This window comes from Pithys albifrons, chromosome 17 (assembly GCF_047495875.1).
Source record: "Pithys albifrons albifrons isolate INPA30051 chromosome 17, PitAlb_v1, whole genome shotgun sequence".
Lineage (NCBI taxonomy): Eukaryota > Metazoa > Chordata > Aves > Passeriformes > Thamnophilidae > Pithys > Pithys albifrons.
In genome coordinates this window covers 13,930,868-13,947,130 of record NC_092474.1, presented here as the reverse complement: position 1 = coordinate 13,947,130, position 16,263 = coordinate 13,930,868, and the positions used below count along the sequence as shown (strand labels likewise).

Genomic DNA, 16,263 nt, shown 5'->3' with positions numbered 1-16,263 from the left:
GCAGGAGCCGCCCGGGTTTGCCCGGGGGTGTCACCTGTCGATGAGCAGCTCCAGCAGCACCACGTGGGAGTGCTGGCTGAACTCGGGCTCGCTCTCGCTGTGCCTGTACCGCTGCAGCAGCAGCGACATGTCCAAGTCGCAGGACACCTTGTCGGGGAACTTCCAGGACGGGAAGCGAACGGCGCCGGCCCGGGAGGACACGTCGGCGATGGCGGCCTGCAGGTCCAGCAAGTCGGCCCGCAGGCTCTCCATGCAGCCGCGGTGGCCCAAGAGGTGCGCCATGGTGGGGGGACACGGCCTGGGGACAACGGGGCCACCAGGCCAGGGACCGATGGGGTCACCAGGTGTGGGAGGGAGGGCGCGCCCTACCGGGACAGGCCGCCGGGGGGGAACCGCCGCGGCACCCGCGGGTTCGGGGGGCTGCGGGAGCGCTGCGGAACGTGGAGGGAAGCGCAGGGCAGCGCAGGGCAGCGAGAGGAACCGGGGGCAGGAGGGAGGAGGAGGCGAGCCCGGCCAGGCCGCGGCGTCCCGGCGCTGCTGCCATGGTAACGGCGCCCCCCGCCCCGCAGTGGAACGCGCCAGCTCTGGGGGCTCCCCCCGCGGGGCCGCTGATGGTACAGCCCGCAGCGCGCGCGCGCCTTCCCTTCCCCGGCACTGCGCGCCCCCTGGCGGCCGCGCGTCACTTCCGGCGCGCAGGCGCAGTGCGGCACCCGCGGCCGCCATTTCGCCCGCGCTGGTGTCGGTGCCGCGTCCAGGCCCGAGCGGCGCCCACAGACCCGGCCCGGCCCTCGGCCCGCCCGATCAGCCCCGCGGGGACCGGCCCCGCCGTCTCAGCGAGCACGATGCCGGCCGGACCCGTACAGGCTGTGCCGCCGGCGCAGCCCGCGCCCCCCGCCGAGAGCAAACCGGTGCGGGCCGGGGGGGGACAGGAGGGGGAGAGAGAAGGGGGGAATGGGGCGAATCGCGGGTGCTTCGGGCTCTGGGTGGTCGCACCGACCCCTGGTGTGGGTATGGGGGAGGCCCGGCTTGTTCGGAGGGGACGGACCCCCCCCTCTGCCCCCTCAGGTGAGACCCCCCTGCAGAGCTGCCCCAGCCCTGGGCCCAGCACAGGAAGGACCTGGAGCTGCTGGAGAGAGTCCAGAGGAGGCCCCGGAGATGCTCCAGGGATGGAGCCCCTCGGGGCTGGAGCCAGGCTGAGAGAGCTGGGGGGGTCACCTGGAGAAGAGAAGGCTCCAGGGACACCTGAGAGCCCCTTCCAGGGCCTGAAGGGGCTCCAGGAGAGCTGGAGAGGGACTGGGGACAAGGGATGGAGGGACGGGACAAGGGGAATGGCTTCCCACTGCCAGAGGGCAGGGATAGATGGGATATTGGGAAGGAGTTCTTGGCTCTGGCGGTGGGCAGGCCCTGGCACAGGTTGGGTAGAGAAGCTGTGGCTGCCCCATCCCTGGGAGTGTCCAAGGCCAGGCTGGACAGGGCTTGGAGCAGCCTGGGCTGGTGGGAGGTGTCCCTGCCCGTGGCAGGGGTGGCACTGGATGGGCTTTGAGGTCCCTTCCCACCCAACCCATTCCATAGTTCTGTGCCAGGCAGCCCCATCCTGCTGGGCTTGGGCAGGTGCTGAGCCCTGTCCTGGCAGTGCCCCAGGGCTGGATGGTGGGGGTGGGATCTGCCCAGAGCTCTGGGAGCAGCCCAGGGAGGGATTGAATGTCCAAGGGACCGTGACATTCCCGTGTCCCAGTTCCTGTGTCCCTTCTGTCTTGGCCACATCCATATTCTTCCCAGCCTTTCCAGAGCAGGAATGCAGCTCCCCTGTGCTGACTCTCCCACAGGAGCACCAGCCTGGTGGAGCTGCAGAGGGAGCTGATCCCCCCTCGGGGGGGTTGGTGTATTAACACATTGAGGAGGAAAATCGTGGCTTCCCCCCCAAACCCAGTGATTTCCATGCACAGACATTTCCAGGGCAACTCAGCATCACTGTTGAATAAAAACATCTCAGTGTGGTGCTGCCTGAGCCTGCAGCTGCTCAGCAGGGTGTTCTGAGGGGGTGGGAATGGAAACTAAAACTATTCTTGGTACCTCTCTCTTGACACACTTTATTGAGGTCCATTTCTTGGAATGGGTTGGGTGGGAAGGGACCTCAAAGCCCACCCAGTGCCACCCCTGCCATGGGCAGGGACACCTCCCACCAGCCCAGGTGGCTCCAAGCCCTGTCCAACCTGGCCTGGGACACTCCCAGGGATGGGGTTAAATCACAGAATCATGGAATGGTTTGGCTTGGAAGGATCTTAAAGCCCAGCCCATCCCACCCCACCCCACCCCACCCCACCCCACCCCATCCCACCCCACCCCACCCCATCCCACCCCATCCCACCCCACCCCACCCCACCCCATCCCACCCCATCCCACCCCACCCCATCCCACCCCACCCCACCCCATCCCATCCCACCCCACCCCACCCCACCCCACCCCATCCCATCCCACCCCACCCCACCCCACCCCACCCCATCCCATCCCACCCCACCCCACCCCATCCCATCCCATCCCATCCCACCCCATCCCACCCCATCCCACCCCATCCCATCCCATCCCACCCCCTGCCATGGGCAGGGACACCTCCCACCAGCCCAGGTGGCTCTAAGCCCTGTCCAGCCTGGCCTGGGACACTCCCAGGGATGGGGTTAAATCACAGAATCATGGAATGGTTTGGCTTGGAAGGACTTTAAAGCCCACCCCATCCCACCCCACCCCATCCCACCCCATCCCACCCCACCCCATCCCATCCCATCCCACCCCATCCCACCCCCTGCCATGGGCAGGGACACCTCCCACTGACCCAGGTTGCTCCAAGCCCTGTCCAGCCTGGCCTGGGACACTCCCAGGGATCAGTTGGGCTTGGGAGTGGTTTTCCCCTTGGAGTCCTCGTGGATTTGGGAGCTTTACTGGGATTTTCAGTTTTCCTTGACTGTCCCTGTTAGGATTATAAACATTTCCCATAGACTGCTCTGGTCTGTAACAGCTTTTCTTGGAAAGCTGCTTGGTGAGGGGAGGAGCAGCATCTTTAGTATCCTGCAAAGAGCAGCTTTTGGTTTTCCTGGAATACAAAGCCATCCACAGGTGGGGATCTGGGATTTTAGTTTGGATCCTCCTGGGATGTCAGTAATAAAAACACTCTGCAGAGGTTTTTTTTCTGTGAAACAGCCTCTGGTGCAAGGACAGTAGGATTGAAAGCTGTTTTATTTAATGTGGCCTTAAACACTCAGGTTTTACTTCCCAGTGGTCCCACACAGCTCTGGGAATATTCAGAATGCTGAGATATTCCAGGGTGTGTTGTTAGAGCCCCTTCAAATGTTTATAAAGCTCCTCAGGGCCAAGGCTGAGATGGTAAAAATGCCCTGAGGGATTGTGATTCCCATGGAAGGGCCTTCCTCACTGTCCCTGTCCCTGCAGTGCCCCTGACAGGCTGACTAATGTTGTCCCACACCCTGAGAAACCAAGGAATTGAGCAGTGGGATGGATCATTCAGGCTGTTCAGGCAGCCCTTGTGTCAGGAGTAACTCAGGGCCTGGGGAGCTGAGGAGGAGGAGGAGGGAGGATGGCCCTGGGCTGTGCTGGGGTTGCTGTTGGAATGCCTAATTCTGACACCCCTTCACCTTGTGTAATAAAATAATTTTTACTACAGCCAGAAGAAGAGCCTAAAGAGGAAGCAGCACCAGCCAAGCCCGTGGTGGGAATTATTTACCCTCCTCCAGAGGTCAGGAATATTGTGGACAAGACTGCCAGCTTTGTAGCCAGGTAAATGACACTGGGCTTGTGTTTTCTGGGATTTTCCTGCTCTTCCTCTTCAGAGCAGCTCCAGGGGCTGGAACAGGTCACAGTCCTGTGGGTTTGTGTAAAGGATTTCAAGGATTGGGTCTGGACCAGGGAGACCAGGAGAGAAACCAAATTCTACTGAAGAGGAGTAAGACACACTTTGCTAGAAAAACAGGGAGCAAATGAATGAAGTTCTTGTTAAAATGTGCAGTGCTGCAAGAAGCAGTGCCAGGTCCTGATGGATCTGAGGGGGAAGCCAGATGGCAGCTGGAAAGGGAGTGCTTTGGTCCAGGTGCTCCAGGGAGGGATGGAGCCAAGAGGAGTCAGGGCCCTGTTTTAGTGCTAAAATGAGGCTGTTGTGGGTTTGAGAATCACTGAATGCTGCTCAAAGACACTTGATGTGTAACTCAGCTCTCAAATGCTGCCAAGGAGTGTTGGCTTCCTTTGAGGATAAGGAAGGGACTGTGTTTATCCTTTAGGATTGTAAAGAGGAGGTGGAGTGTCTAAACAAGGCCTGGAGGTATCCAGGAATATGGAGAGAAACACACAGAGGCAGCTGGGTGTGAGTTACTGGGGGGTGAACTCTGCCATGTGGAGAGAAGACTCTGCTGTGGGGCTGATGCCTCAGCTCATCTCCCTCTGAAAGAGCCATTTACACTCGAGTTGATGCCCATTCAAGTCATTTAACCAGTTTCTCTTTTTCCTCCTCAGAAATGGTCCAGAATTTGAAGCCCGAATTCGTCAGAATGAGATAAATAACCCCAAGTTCAACTTCCTGAACCCCACCGACCCCTACCATGCCTACTACCGGCACAAGGTCAGCGAGTTCAAGGAGGGCAAGGCCCAGGAGCCCTCGGCTGCCATCCCCAAGGTCATGCAGCAGCAGCAGAGTGCCCAGCAGCAGCTCCCACAGAAGGTCAGTGTTCCTCCCAGCACTGTGGGGAAGAGTTTGGCTGCTGAGGGGTTTTGTCACAGCCTGGGGTTGAGCAGGAGGCCTGGAAGTCAAGAAGAAGTTGGTTATACATTTGCCCAAAAGACATCAGTGAGAGTCTTGGAGTTGAGTGTGTGGGGCTTTGTTTTGATGCAGTTGTGGATCCCTTGGGTGTTGGTAAATCAAAGTTGTGTGTGAAAGAGCCAATATGTAATTGGCCTATTTTAATTACACTCAGCTGTGCATTGACTACAGTACTACACTGGTGATTACTTGGACTGAGTGTGTTTAGACCTCTTGCCAGAGGAATCCCTTGGAGTTCAGTTTGGGTTTGTTGCACACACTGTTTTGTAGAAACATTCCCTTCCAGAAGGACCAACTTCCCCTTAAAACACGGAGTACGAAACGCTGCTCATCTTTGCATCTGGGCCTTCATAGTGTGGGTGGGAAAAGGGCATGGACTGAATCCAAGGCTTTGGCATGCTCGGCATGGCCAGCAGCCACACGCTGTGGTGTTGGTGGTCCTGGAGGGTTATAGTGAACTCCTGGTGGTTTCAGGTTTTTGTGCTGCTGGAGCAGCTTTTTTTTATGGTATAAATACAGGTGGCCACAGACCCCGTGCTACTGATCCTTCTCATCCAGGATATCTGGTCCGGTGTTGCTCTCCCGCAGCAGCCGAAGGACAGGCAGCTCCTCCTGAGTGGTTTTTAATGGTTCCCTGCAGGGATTCACCGGGGTGTCTGTTCTGTGTGCAGGTGCAGGCCCAGGTGATCCAGGAGACGGTGGTTCCCAAGGAGCCGCCCCCGGAGTTCGAGTTCATCGCGGACCCCCCGTCCATCTCCGCCTTCGACCTGGACGTGGTGAAGCTCACGGCGCAGTTCGTGGCCCGCAACGGCCGCCAGTTCCTCACCCAGCTCATGCAGAAGGAGCAGAGGAACTACCAGTTCGATTTCCTTCGGCCCCAGCACAGCCTCTTCAACTACTTCACCAAGCTGGTGGAGCAGTACACAAAGGTGCTCGGGCACTTCCCTGGCAGGTTGATGTTTTCCACAGCAGGAGGGATTCCGGGAGGATGTGCAGCCTCCATGAAAGCCCATCCTTTAAATCCCAGTCTTGAGAGTGGATACTCTGCTGAGCACAGTGGCCTGACACTTCAATGTGCCACACACCATTGTAGTACAAGTAAGAATTGTGGGGTTTTAAATCCAGAGGATAATTGGAAGGCCACGAGTGCAGGGCTGAGCAGTAAGTAACGAGAGGCCTGCAGCAGAACAAATGGGACATGGCCCCAGGGTGTGCTGATATATTTAGCAGTGTGGAAAGAGAATAATTGCTTTCAAGGAGGTTTTGGCATAAAAAATTGTCACCAACTGTCATGCAAAATATGTTTCAGATCTTGATCCCACCGAAGGGCTTACTCCTCAAGCTCAAGAAAGAGGCTGAAAATCCCAAGGAAGTCCTAGATCAGGTATTCCAGGGAAAATGTGCAAAACTGCTGAAGCATTTTGGTTATGTTTTGATTTTTTTCTCTTTGCCTGCGTTTGGCTTATTTGGCAGCAAACACAAATACACAGAAAGGAAAATGGATGTGTCACTTGCTGTCACTTGAGTGCAGGGGGCTCAGGCTTACAAACTACCAGCTGGTGTTGGGTTTGGGGGTACTTCATGGCAGCACAGAGATACTGCACAGCTCCCTTCCCAAGTGCTTACAAAGTACAGTCGTGGAATATCCTGAGCTGGAAGGCACCCATCAGGATCATCCAATCCAACCCCTGGCCCTGCACAGACACCCCAGTAATCCCACCCACTCCCTGAGAGGATCATCCAAACACTTCTGGAGCTCTGGCAGCCTTGGGGCTGTGCCCACTGCCTTGGGGAGTCTGATCAGTGCCCACCACCCTCTGGGGGAAGAGCCTTTCCCTGAGATCCCACCTGCCCCTGCCCTGACACAGCTCCAGCTGTTCTTCATTTCATTTGCAAACCAGTAGTGAGGTGACTGATGTTTCCTGTCTGACACTGTGTGCTCTGTCTCTCTGCAGGTGTATTACAGAGTGGAGTGGGCCAAGTTCCAGGAGCGAGAGAGAAAGAAGGAAGAGGAGGAGAAGGAGAAGGAGCGTGTTGCTTATGCCCAGATTGATTGGCATGACTTTGTGGTGGTGGAAACAGTTGACTTCCAGCCCAGTGAGCAAGGTACTGATGTTAGGCATTGTAACCTCTGTGAAACTCTGCCCCTTTGGGCAGAGGGTGTGTCCTGAAGTGCCATTTTTGCACAGACATGGGTTTTTCAGCCTTTTATCCTTCAGAGCTGAAGGAAGAAGCCTTACAGTGACAGTTTGCAGGCTGTTGGTTTTTTCTGGTATTTTTGCTTCTCCATTTCCACCAGGACAGCAGAGCTTGTCCCACTTTCTAACAGTGCTACAATTTGTAAGTCCCCTCATCTTTATGTGCTGTGCTGGTTTTGGTCTGTATAGATTTCCATTCCCTTCTGTATCCTTTGGCTCCCAGGGATTTTGTTGCCACTGCTTTTCATTCAAGAAACTGGTACTTTTGTGTCTTGAGCAAAGGAATGGGACAGAGAAACAGAAGCTCTGTTTTCTGCATTGTAGGGAATTTCCCTCCTCCCACCACTCCAGAAGAGCTGGGAGCTCGAATTCTGATCCAAGAGCGTTACGAGAAGTTTGGGGAAAGTGAGGAGGTAGAGATGGAGGTGGAGTCAGATGAGGAAGATGAAAAGCAAGAGAAAACAGATGAGCCCCCAGCCCAGCTGGATCAGGACACACAAGTGCAGGATATGGATGAGGTAATGGACCAACAGAATCAGCATTGCTTTTGTCCCTGAAGTTTGTGTGGTTTGTGATGCTCCTCACTTTCACTGCAAGAAGTTCTTCAGTTTCTTGAGGAAATGAGATTTCCCTCTGATGAAATCTCAAAACAACCTACTTCTGCTGGAGTATGGGGTTTCTTAGTGTTCTCCATGACAGTACAAGTGTCAAGAGAGAATTGCAGTAATCTTGTCACCCAGTGGTGTGGATTTTATGTTTTTGTGATGAAGTCTTTTCAGGGATTTTTCTGCCCAGAGCCTGGAACATTGAATGATGACTCATTTCAGACTCTGCCCACTGTAAGCTGTTTTTCTGGTAACGGGGAACAAGAGTGTGGTTAACCGTAACCCCTGCTTGCCAGGCTGTTGTAATGTGGAAGCTGAGGAGTATTTGCTTCCTCTTCTGGGTCTGCTGAATTTCTGGATCATGGTTATCCAGGGGAACCTCTGCCATAGGTGTCCAGAGCCAGAACAGCTCCGTTGCTTTGAAGCTGCATAATCTGTTCCCTCAGCACTGCGTAGGATTTTATGCCTCTCTCAAACCTTGTGTGTGAGTATTTAACTGCTGAAACTTGGTTATGGTTTTTGTTTTCTTTTAAATAAGGGCTCAGATGATGAAGATGAAGGTCAGAAGGTTCCTCCTCCTCCAGAAACGCCGATGCCACCCCCTCTTCCTCCCACACCTGATCAGGTCATTGTGCGGAAAGATTACGATCCCAAAGGTAACTCCAACTAGTGGGGAAAAACCCCTTTATTTCTTCCTGAATAATCACAACCCATTTGTTTCCAGCCTGCCCCAACACTGTGGTTTTGCTTCCCCAGCCTCAAAACCATTACCACCAGCCCCGGCTCCGGATGAGTATCTTGTTTCCCCCATCACTGGAGAGAAAATCCCCGCCAGTAAAATGCAGGAGCACATGCGGATTGGCCTCCTGGATCCCCGGTGGCTGGAGCAGCGCGACAGGTCCATCCGGGAGAAGCAGAGTGACGACGAGGTCTATGCCCCAGGTCAGCCTTGGTGGGCACTGATGGGCACGGGGGAGCACGGCCCCTCAGGGCCCCCAGGCCCCACGCATTTGGGCAGTCTGAACTGGGTGTGTGTAACGGAGGGAGGCGGGTTTGTGACCTGCTGAGACGACTTCACAGAAGTTACTGCAACAGGCAACTTTATTCATCCGCTCACAAAACTCATACACTTCAAAAGCTGAATCCCTCCGCAGCTCTGCCACCCTGGCACTGATAATTGGTTAACAATGCTGTTTACATGACAATGCCCGCTCTAATTGGCCGATTACACACATCTGTTGAGAGGGTGGCAGGAGCCGCTGACCTCATTAACTAGTCCTTGAAGCTCCAACACGCTAAGTACAGAAACAAGTTCAATACACAACTCACACTTTAGATCTAAGAGCATATAAAATCCCAACAGGTGTGGTGTCCTTAATGTGCTGATGAGCTGAATGCGTTTGCCGTTAGTACAGTGATGATTTTTGTAAAGTTAAAACCAAACAGAGTTAGCTGTTGCTGGCCAGTGTCTTTAAAAAGAAATAAAGGGCCAGGAGTTGGACTTTTGGAGGTTCCTTGTGGGTCCCTTCCAACTGGGAATATTCTGTGTAAAAAGAGCAGCACTCAGCTGTGAGGTACCAAGTAATTGAAAGATCAGTAACAGAGGCTCGATCATGTTTGATTCTATCTATTGAGGTAAGAGTTGCTCATTTTTCCCTCTCAGGTTTGGACATTGAGAGCAGCCTGAAGCAGCTGGCAGAGCGCCGTACCGACATCTTCGGTGTGGAAGAGACTGCCATTGGTAAAAAGATCGGTGAAGAGGAAATCCAGAAACCAGAGGAAAAGGTAGAGCAGAAATTGAGGGTTTTTAGCAGGTCCTTGTAGTATTGTGCATGCTGAGAGTTCGTGCTGCTCTCTTGCTTTATTTGCAGTCTGGACAGGCTGTGGGCTTACTGTGATTTATGTTACCCTCTCAGGTGACCTGGGATGGCCACTCGGGCAGCATGGCCCGCACACAACAGGCTGCTCAAGCCAATATCACTCTCCAAGAACAAATTGAAGCCATCCACAAGGCCAAGGGCCTGGTGCCAGAGGATGACAGCAAGGAGAAGATTGGGCCCAGCAAACCCAACGAGATCCCCCAGCCACCCCCTCCTTCCTCAGCCTCCAACCCCCCTGCCAGTGCTCAGCCCATCACGTCTGTGCCTCGCCCACCCACCGTGAGTGTTGGGCTTCCAGAAGCCAATTACTGGGGCTGTAATTAATTATCAGGGAGTCCTGATGAAGGCCAGGGGTTGTAACAGCAGGGTGCTGGCATGGAAGATGATTTTGTGGGAAATTCATGGTTTAAGAATAGTTTGGAAACATTACAGGAACCTTAGTTAAAAATGGAAAATGATACTTTTTGTCCTTAGAGGTATCAAAAAGACTTGGATCTGCTGGGTGGGGGAGGAACCTGGGCCCTGGGATCTTGGAGGCTGTGTGGCTAACAAAGGATGGGTGGGGGCCCTTGTAGGTGTAAAGTGATACAGAACAGGAGCAGCCCCAGGTAAGAAACATTCACAGGTGACTCACTGCTCCTGTTCCTGCCCCAGGGGATCTGCTGTGTGACTCCCAAATAGCAGTTTTAGAAAAGAAACAAAATGCCTCGAGGTCTGATCCCGGAGTGGGGAGGGAAGGAAAGGAGGAACCTTTAGTCTGTTAATGAGGCTTCTGTGCCTGTCCAGGGCAGCTTAGGCTGCCCATATGGTGGGGCCACTCAGGCTCCCAGCAAACCTTTGGCCAGCAGAACCCATGGCCTGTTTCCTTGGATGTTTTAATCGGGATTGTGACCAGCACTGGGCATTCCTGCTCGTACCTGCTGAGGAAATGCCCCTTCTCTCCCCAGATGCCCCCTCCTGTCCGGGCTGCCGTGGTCTCTGCAGTTCCAGTCATGCCTCGGCCCCCCATGACGTCCGTGGTCCGGCTGCCCCCGGGCTCCGTCATCGCCACCCCGATGCCTCCCATCATCCACACCCCACGGATCAACGTGGTGCCCATGCCCCCCTCTGCTCCCCCCATCATGAGCCCCCGCCCGCCCCCCATGATCGTACCCACAGGTCAGTGACTTCAGCTTTTCCTGGGGAATTGTCAGATAATTCTTCCATAACATAGGCTTGGAGTGTTTTACCTTCTGTGTGCTTACACTGTTCTGTGTGGCTGGGATTGTGACATTAAGAGTTTTGGGGTGTTTGATGTGGCTTATCTAGTACTACAGTTGGGCTCAAGGCTCTTCCTGCACCATGAAATACAGGGAGTTCTGTGTCCCCTGGGAGCCTGCCTGGGTGAAAATTAAGAGTCCAGGGTGAAGAGGAGGTGCCAGCACCCCAGTGGGTGTTAGAGCTCCTCACAGAAGCTGCTGCTGCAGGAGGAAAAGCTGTTTTCTGGCCTCGTCCCTCATTAGGTCCTTTGAAGTTAAAAAGCACAATGTAAAATGCAATTCTTCCTTTTTTCCTTCTTCTTTTCTTCCCTAACTGGAGGAGCTGGCACCGTTGCGTGCCAGACTGAGAGCGTGTTCTGTTTTTTGCAAGATCTGCAGGAAGCTCTCATGCCTTGTTATCTTTTCCTGGACTCCTTCCCAATATGAGCTCTCTGAACATTTGAAGTTGCATGTTTTGCTGTTGGTTGTAACTTCCTCCATGTATTGTGGCATTTATTTTCAGCCTTTGGTGCTCTGCTAAAAGCATTTTTGTGTGAGGGGGTGTTTGCTGTGCCCTCCGTGGGTAACTGTGGGTTGTGTTCTGTGCCTCCCATCCCATTCCAGCCTTTGTCCCTGCGCCTCCCGTGGCTCCGGTTCCATCCCCAGCGCCGATGCCTCCCGTTCACCCCCCTCCACCCATGGAGGATGAGCCAGTCTCCAAGAAACTGAAAAGTGAGGACAGCCTCATTCCAGAGGAGGAATTTCTGCGCAGGAACAAGGTACAATGTGTGGGGCAGAGCCCTGACCCCCCCGGGCTGTTCTGCTCCACCCAAAGGGGCTGTAAAGCCAATTTCCTACACACAGAGGGGATCGTATTCAAAAATAGGAGGGACTTCCTGAGGTGGCTCCTTCTTTGTGTCATTCCTGAGAAAACCAAACTCCTTTGTATCTTACTGGAAAGAGCTACACACAGGAGTTGAGTGGGATAGCCCTTTTCTGTAATTAAGGGCAGTGAGAGGCAGGTTTTAATGTAAAGAAGAACTAAAGCTGTTAATAAGCTTTTAAGGAGAGGAGGGCTAAGCTGGAGATGCAATGAGATTAGAGTATCAATGCCAGCATGATAGTAGGGTAGTGTGGTGTATTCCATAACAAGGTGAGCTAAATGTGAGCCTGAATTCCTTCCTGAGGAGTGCCATTGTTGCAGGAGGAGGCTTAAGTCCTTTAATAAGGGCTGTATGGTATTCCTGGGCATATTTAAAATAGAAGAGATTGGGATGGGATATTGGGAAAAAATTCTTCCTTCTGAGGATGGGCAGGCCCTGGCACAGGTTGGGCACAGAAGCTGTGGCTGCCCCATCCCTAGAAGTGTCCAAGGCCAGCTTGGACAAGGGCTTAGAGCAACCTGGGTCAGTGGGAGGTGTCCTTGCCCATGGCAGGGTTGGAACTGGATGGGTTTTAATGTCCCTTACAACCCAAACCATTCTGGGATTCTGTGATTCCATGTGCATGGAGAAGCTGTCTCCTGTTTAATGCTTCACACATCCACTCTGTGATACTGTGAGTGCATGTGATGCTCAGTGAATGGCACAAAGAAAGGAAGGACTAAGGAGAGAAATCCAACTGAATGTTTTATTTTGGGAGCAGTGGCATAACTTTCTCAGTGCTGAAGCAAATACATTTCAGTATGTTTACCAAGAAGCTGAGATAATGTGAGTAGTTTGGGGAACAAACACTGTGTGTGGAGCTCTGTTATCACAGCCCTGAGCCCTGTGCCTGGGAGACATTCTCTGTGTTTCCCACAGGGCCCAGTCACCGTCAAAGTCCAGGTTCCCAACATGCAGGACAAGACAGAATGGAAGCTGAATGGCCAAGTGCTGGTGTTCACCCTGCCCCTCTCAGACCAGGCACGTAGCCCATTGCCCTGCCCTGCCCTGCCCTGCTCCCTGTGCTGCCCGTGGGAGCAGCAGCTTCCCTGCATGGCAGGGCTGGGAGCTCTGCCTGCTCCCAGGAGCAGGAGTGGCTGTGCTGCAGGACACAGCCACTGAGAGAGCCCTTTGGTCCTCCCCAGGTGTCTGTTATAAAGGTGAAGATCCACGAGGCCACAGGGATGCCAGCTGGGAAGCAGAAGTTGCAGTATGAGGTGGGTATAAGCCCTTCAAATGCTGTTTGTTACTTCAGGGCACTCTCACACACAAAACTTCTACAAAGGAAAATAGCAATTTACAATTTAATGCACAGTGAGATGCTGGGAATAGCAGAGGGAATGTTCTTCCTGCCTGCACAGCACACCTGATGACAGCACTGCCTGCTGTTAAGCAGCACAAGCCTTTAATAGGTGACATCAGTGAATCTTCGTGTTGTCACTTCTGCAGATGAGTCCTCCAAGCTTGATGTGGCTTTCTCTGAAATGAGCCTGCTGTTTTATTAGGGGGTTTGTGACATTTTGCTGCAGCAGCAGCAGCAGCAGGAGCAGCAGCAGGAGCAGGCTGCTCCCACAGCTCTGCCGTGCTCCGGGAGGTGGGCGGGGTGCTCGGAACCCTGGCAGCTCCAGCTGGCTCTCTCCAAAACACGGAAGGGAAGAGCTCACTCTCTCTCTCTCTCTTCCTCTCCAGGCTGGAGCTGTCAGAAAGGCCCCGTTCCTTTTTAATGACTTACTTCCAGTCATGCATGTGCCCAGGCAGGCACAACCTGCTGCCTAAGCAGTGAACTTTGTGCACTTATCTCCTCAAGAGTTCATCTGTGGGCAGACACTCGGTTAACCCTTAACGAGAAAGGAAGCTGAGCTGGTTATTTTTAAGGAAAAAAAAAAGGTGTGGGGAGTAGAGCCTGAATAACTTCACCTGTGGTGACTCCTTATCTGTGTGTTGTAGGAGCCACGTTGTCTGTGTTGGCTGTGCTCGTGCATTGTTCTACTGGTCTAGTAGAAGGTGTCCCTGCCCATGGCAGAAGGTTGGAATAGGATGATCTTGAAGGTCCCTTTCCACCCAAACCAAACCAATCTAGGAGTCTGTATCCATCTTGAACACTGGGATGTCTCCAGGGTCTTCAGAGCCTGAAGTGCTCTGTCATCACCCTGTTCCAAGTGTGCAGCCAGGAGGGCTCCTTCTGGGTGGGATTTTGTGGGAAGGTGCACTAAGATTGCTGCTCTGACTGCTTTTTGGTGTTGGTTTTTTTTCTCCTCCCCTCAGGGCATCTTCATCAAGGATTCCAACTCCCTGGCTTATTACAACATGACGAGTGGCTCTCTGATTCACCTGGCACTCAAAGAGAGAGGAGGCAGGAAGAAATAGGAGCCGTGGAGCCCTGAGGTGGAACATGCCCTTGTCGTAACCCCAACCCTCCCAATCCTTCTCCCACTCTGGCCTTTTCAGGGCTGCATCCACTGCCCCCAGCTCCAGTTTGAACCCCAGTTCAGGTGTTTGATGAGGGAGAGGAAGCTGATGGAGCCCTGAAATGTGCCATTGTAGTGACTAGTGTGTAGTGATTGATACTTTGCTCGAGTGCCAGCTCTCCCTTGAATCCCTTCGGGACGTGACATCAAGGTCATGCCCAGCTTAGTTTAGATCAGTCTTTGAGGGATTTACACAGGCCAAGAGCATCATCTGGCTGCCCTCAGCACTCACTGCTTCATTTAACCTCCTGCTAATTGAAAGCTTCTCCACACACTTAATAAACTCCCTGTTCTTGTTCTTTCCCTGTCTTGGGTCTTCCACTGACCCTGACTTGAGAACTTTTCCTCCCTTGGCTTGACTGTGCATGGTTATTCCTATGATAAAGGAGATCTGGGTCTGCTCTGGATAGCCTGTGATTTGTTTTAATAAACATGCAGCTCTCCCTCTTTGGATTTGAGGTTTTTAGTGGAGATGTGCCTGGTTTGGGAGCACTCAGATGGGGAAATACATTGGGATTTGTATTTAAGCAGTTTACAATAGGAAATCCTCTTATTTTCTAGGAGAGGCTACAAGAAAAGGGGTTTGTTCAAGTTTCCCTGGTGGTTCTCACTCATTCCTGAAGGAATGCTTATGTCTGTGTGTGAGGGGGGAAAAGAATACTCTGAACTTAGCAAGAATTGGGAAAAGTGATTTACACTTAAATGGTGCAGCTGGAATCTCTTGGATCTGGAGAGCATCTGTGTCTGGAAAAACAGATGATTCCTGGGCCTTCAGTCAGAGCTGTGTTGCAGTTTCATAGAAACACAACACAGAAAAGTTAATTCATGGAATTAGATGCCCAGGAGGAGGTGGGTGTCTGAGCTTTGGGCACTTGTGGTTTTTTGGGATAACCCAAAGCCATGGATATATTATTACATATATTTTTAGTGCAGGAACATCCTGTTTACCTTATTTTATGCTTAGAGAGAGAGGGATGAGGCAGGAGGGAAGAGCTGGCATCCTCCTGCCTCCGCTGTGCTCCTCTGGGGCCTGGAGGAAGCCCCGTGGCTGCGGGAAGGGGCTGGCACTGGCCCAGCCCAGGTGGCCGGTGGTCCCTGGCCGTGGTGTCCAGCTGTTGTCCCTGACAGGTCCCCACGTGTCCCTGCTGCAGGACACCAGATGGAGCACAGGCACAGGCTGGAGGCCGGATGGTTGGATGCAGGGTGCTCCTGCCCTGCAGGAAGGTGGGATAATCACTTCCCTTTTGCTGTTCAGAACCACACAATAGGTACAGCCTGGAGAAAACACTCAGCAGCCAGTGGGGTTTTCCAGAGCTGATGTGAAAAAAACTGCCAAGAAGGCTCCAAAATGGAGAAGTTGTGTGTCTGTCTCTGGGGCTGTGCTGAAGGTCAGCCCGTGCTGCTCCTCCCGCTGTGCTCAGGGTGGTGCCTGTGGATTCTCTGTGATGGCTGTGCCTTCCATGTCCCTGCTCGGCCCCGGAGCTTTGGTGACATTTTCAGCCAATCCCCTTTGCCAGCCCAGCTGTGCTGAGCTCCAGGCAGGAAAACTTCCCACTGGAAATCCCTTGCATGGAGCCTTGCCAGCCTGTTTCCAGCTAAATCTGACCAATGGGTGTTGTAACAAGACTCAGTGTGTGGATATCTGGTACAAAGCAACTGCTGCAGGGGCCTTCCACTGCAGGGGGAAGGACTGGCAGGGCCCAGCTGCTGGAAAAATGTGGAAGTAGGGTGAGTTGTTTCCGATTTTGAGGAGCCTCATTCCCTCTTCCTTTGGCCCCACCTGGAGAGGGCTCCTGGCTGCAATAACCCCTCGTGCTGTGCTGTCAGGGGTGAAATGGAGCACTGGGCTCTGGGAGAAATGTCTGGAGGTGGGACGGACCTGCCCCTGGAAGGCCTCAACTGAGACAGGTCCCAACATATCCCAGTCTCCTAAAGATCCTTTGGTGTGTTATTTTTGAGAGAGCCAGGCTGGTTTTACCTGTCCAGGGTGCTGTGGTTGGGGTGACATGGCAGTGGTCCAGCTGTAGGACCTGAAGGACAGGGACAGCTCTGGAGTAGGAGACAGATCCCCCCAATGCCTCCATCCCAGTATGTGCCCAGTGCAACCCTCGATCAGCCCCCGTGCTGTG

General features: G+C 53.6%; 2 protein-coding genes across 2 annotated transcripts; one reads left to right on the top strand and one right to left on the bottom strand.

Annotated features, from left to right (window-relative positions):
• Window positions 1-30: 30 nt before the first annotated feature.
• Window positions 31-539, bottom strand: LOC139680147 (coiled-coil domain-containing protein 157-like). The gene has a single exon (XM_071572507.1). The coding sequence runs from the start codon at window positions 280-282 to the stop codon at window positions 31-33; it is 252 nt and encodes an 83-aa protein (XP_071428608.1). The 5' UTR covers window positions 283-539.
• A 158-nt stretch (window positions 540-697) lies between these two features.
• On the top strand, window positions 698-14,592 carry SF3A1 (splicing factor 3a subunit 1). The gene is made up of 16 exons (XM_071572505.1): window positions 698-908; window positions 3,677-3,789; window positions 4,519-4,723; window positions 5,494-5,751; window positions 6,132-6,206; window positions 6,778-6,928; window positions 7,345-7,538; window positions 8,164-8,281; window positions 8,382-8,567; window positions 9,289-9,410; window positions 9,542-9,784; window positions 10,453-10,663; window positions 11,368-11,522; window positions 12,546-12,647; window positions 12,812-12,883; window positions 13,932-14,592. The coding sequence occupies exons 1-16, from the start codon at window positions 843-845 to the stop codon at window positions 14,031-14,033; spliced, it is 2,373 nt and encodes a 790-aa protein (XP_071428606.1). The 5' UTR covers window positions 698-842; the 3' UTR covers window positions 14,034-14,592.
• Window positions 14,593-16,263: the final 1,671 nt, after the last annotated feature.

What these genes read in the sequence shown, in the direction of transcription:
- LOC139680147 (XM_071572507.1), bottom strand. Translation starts at nt 282, where the DNA reads ATGGCGCACCTCTTGGGCCACCGCGGCTGCATGGAGAGCCTGCGGGCC.
- SF3A1 (XM_071572505.1), top strand. Translation starts at nt 843, where the DNA reads ATGCCGGCCGGACCCGTACAGGCTGTGCCGCCGGCGCAGCCCGCGCCC. An exon ending in AGCAGCAGCTCCCACAGAAG is followed by an intron (nt 4,724 to 5,493) that starts GTCAGTGTTCCT and finishes TTCTGTGTGCAG; the next exon opens with GTGCAGGCCCAGGTGATCCA. An exon ending in AGCAGAAGTTGCAGTATGAG is followed by an intron (nt 12,884 to 13,931) that starts GTGGGTATAAGC and finishes TCCTCCCCTCAG; the next exon opens with GGCATCTTCATCAAGGATTC.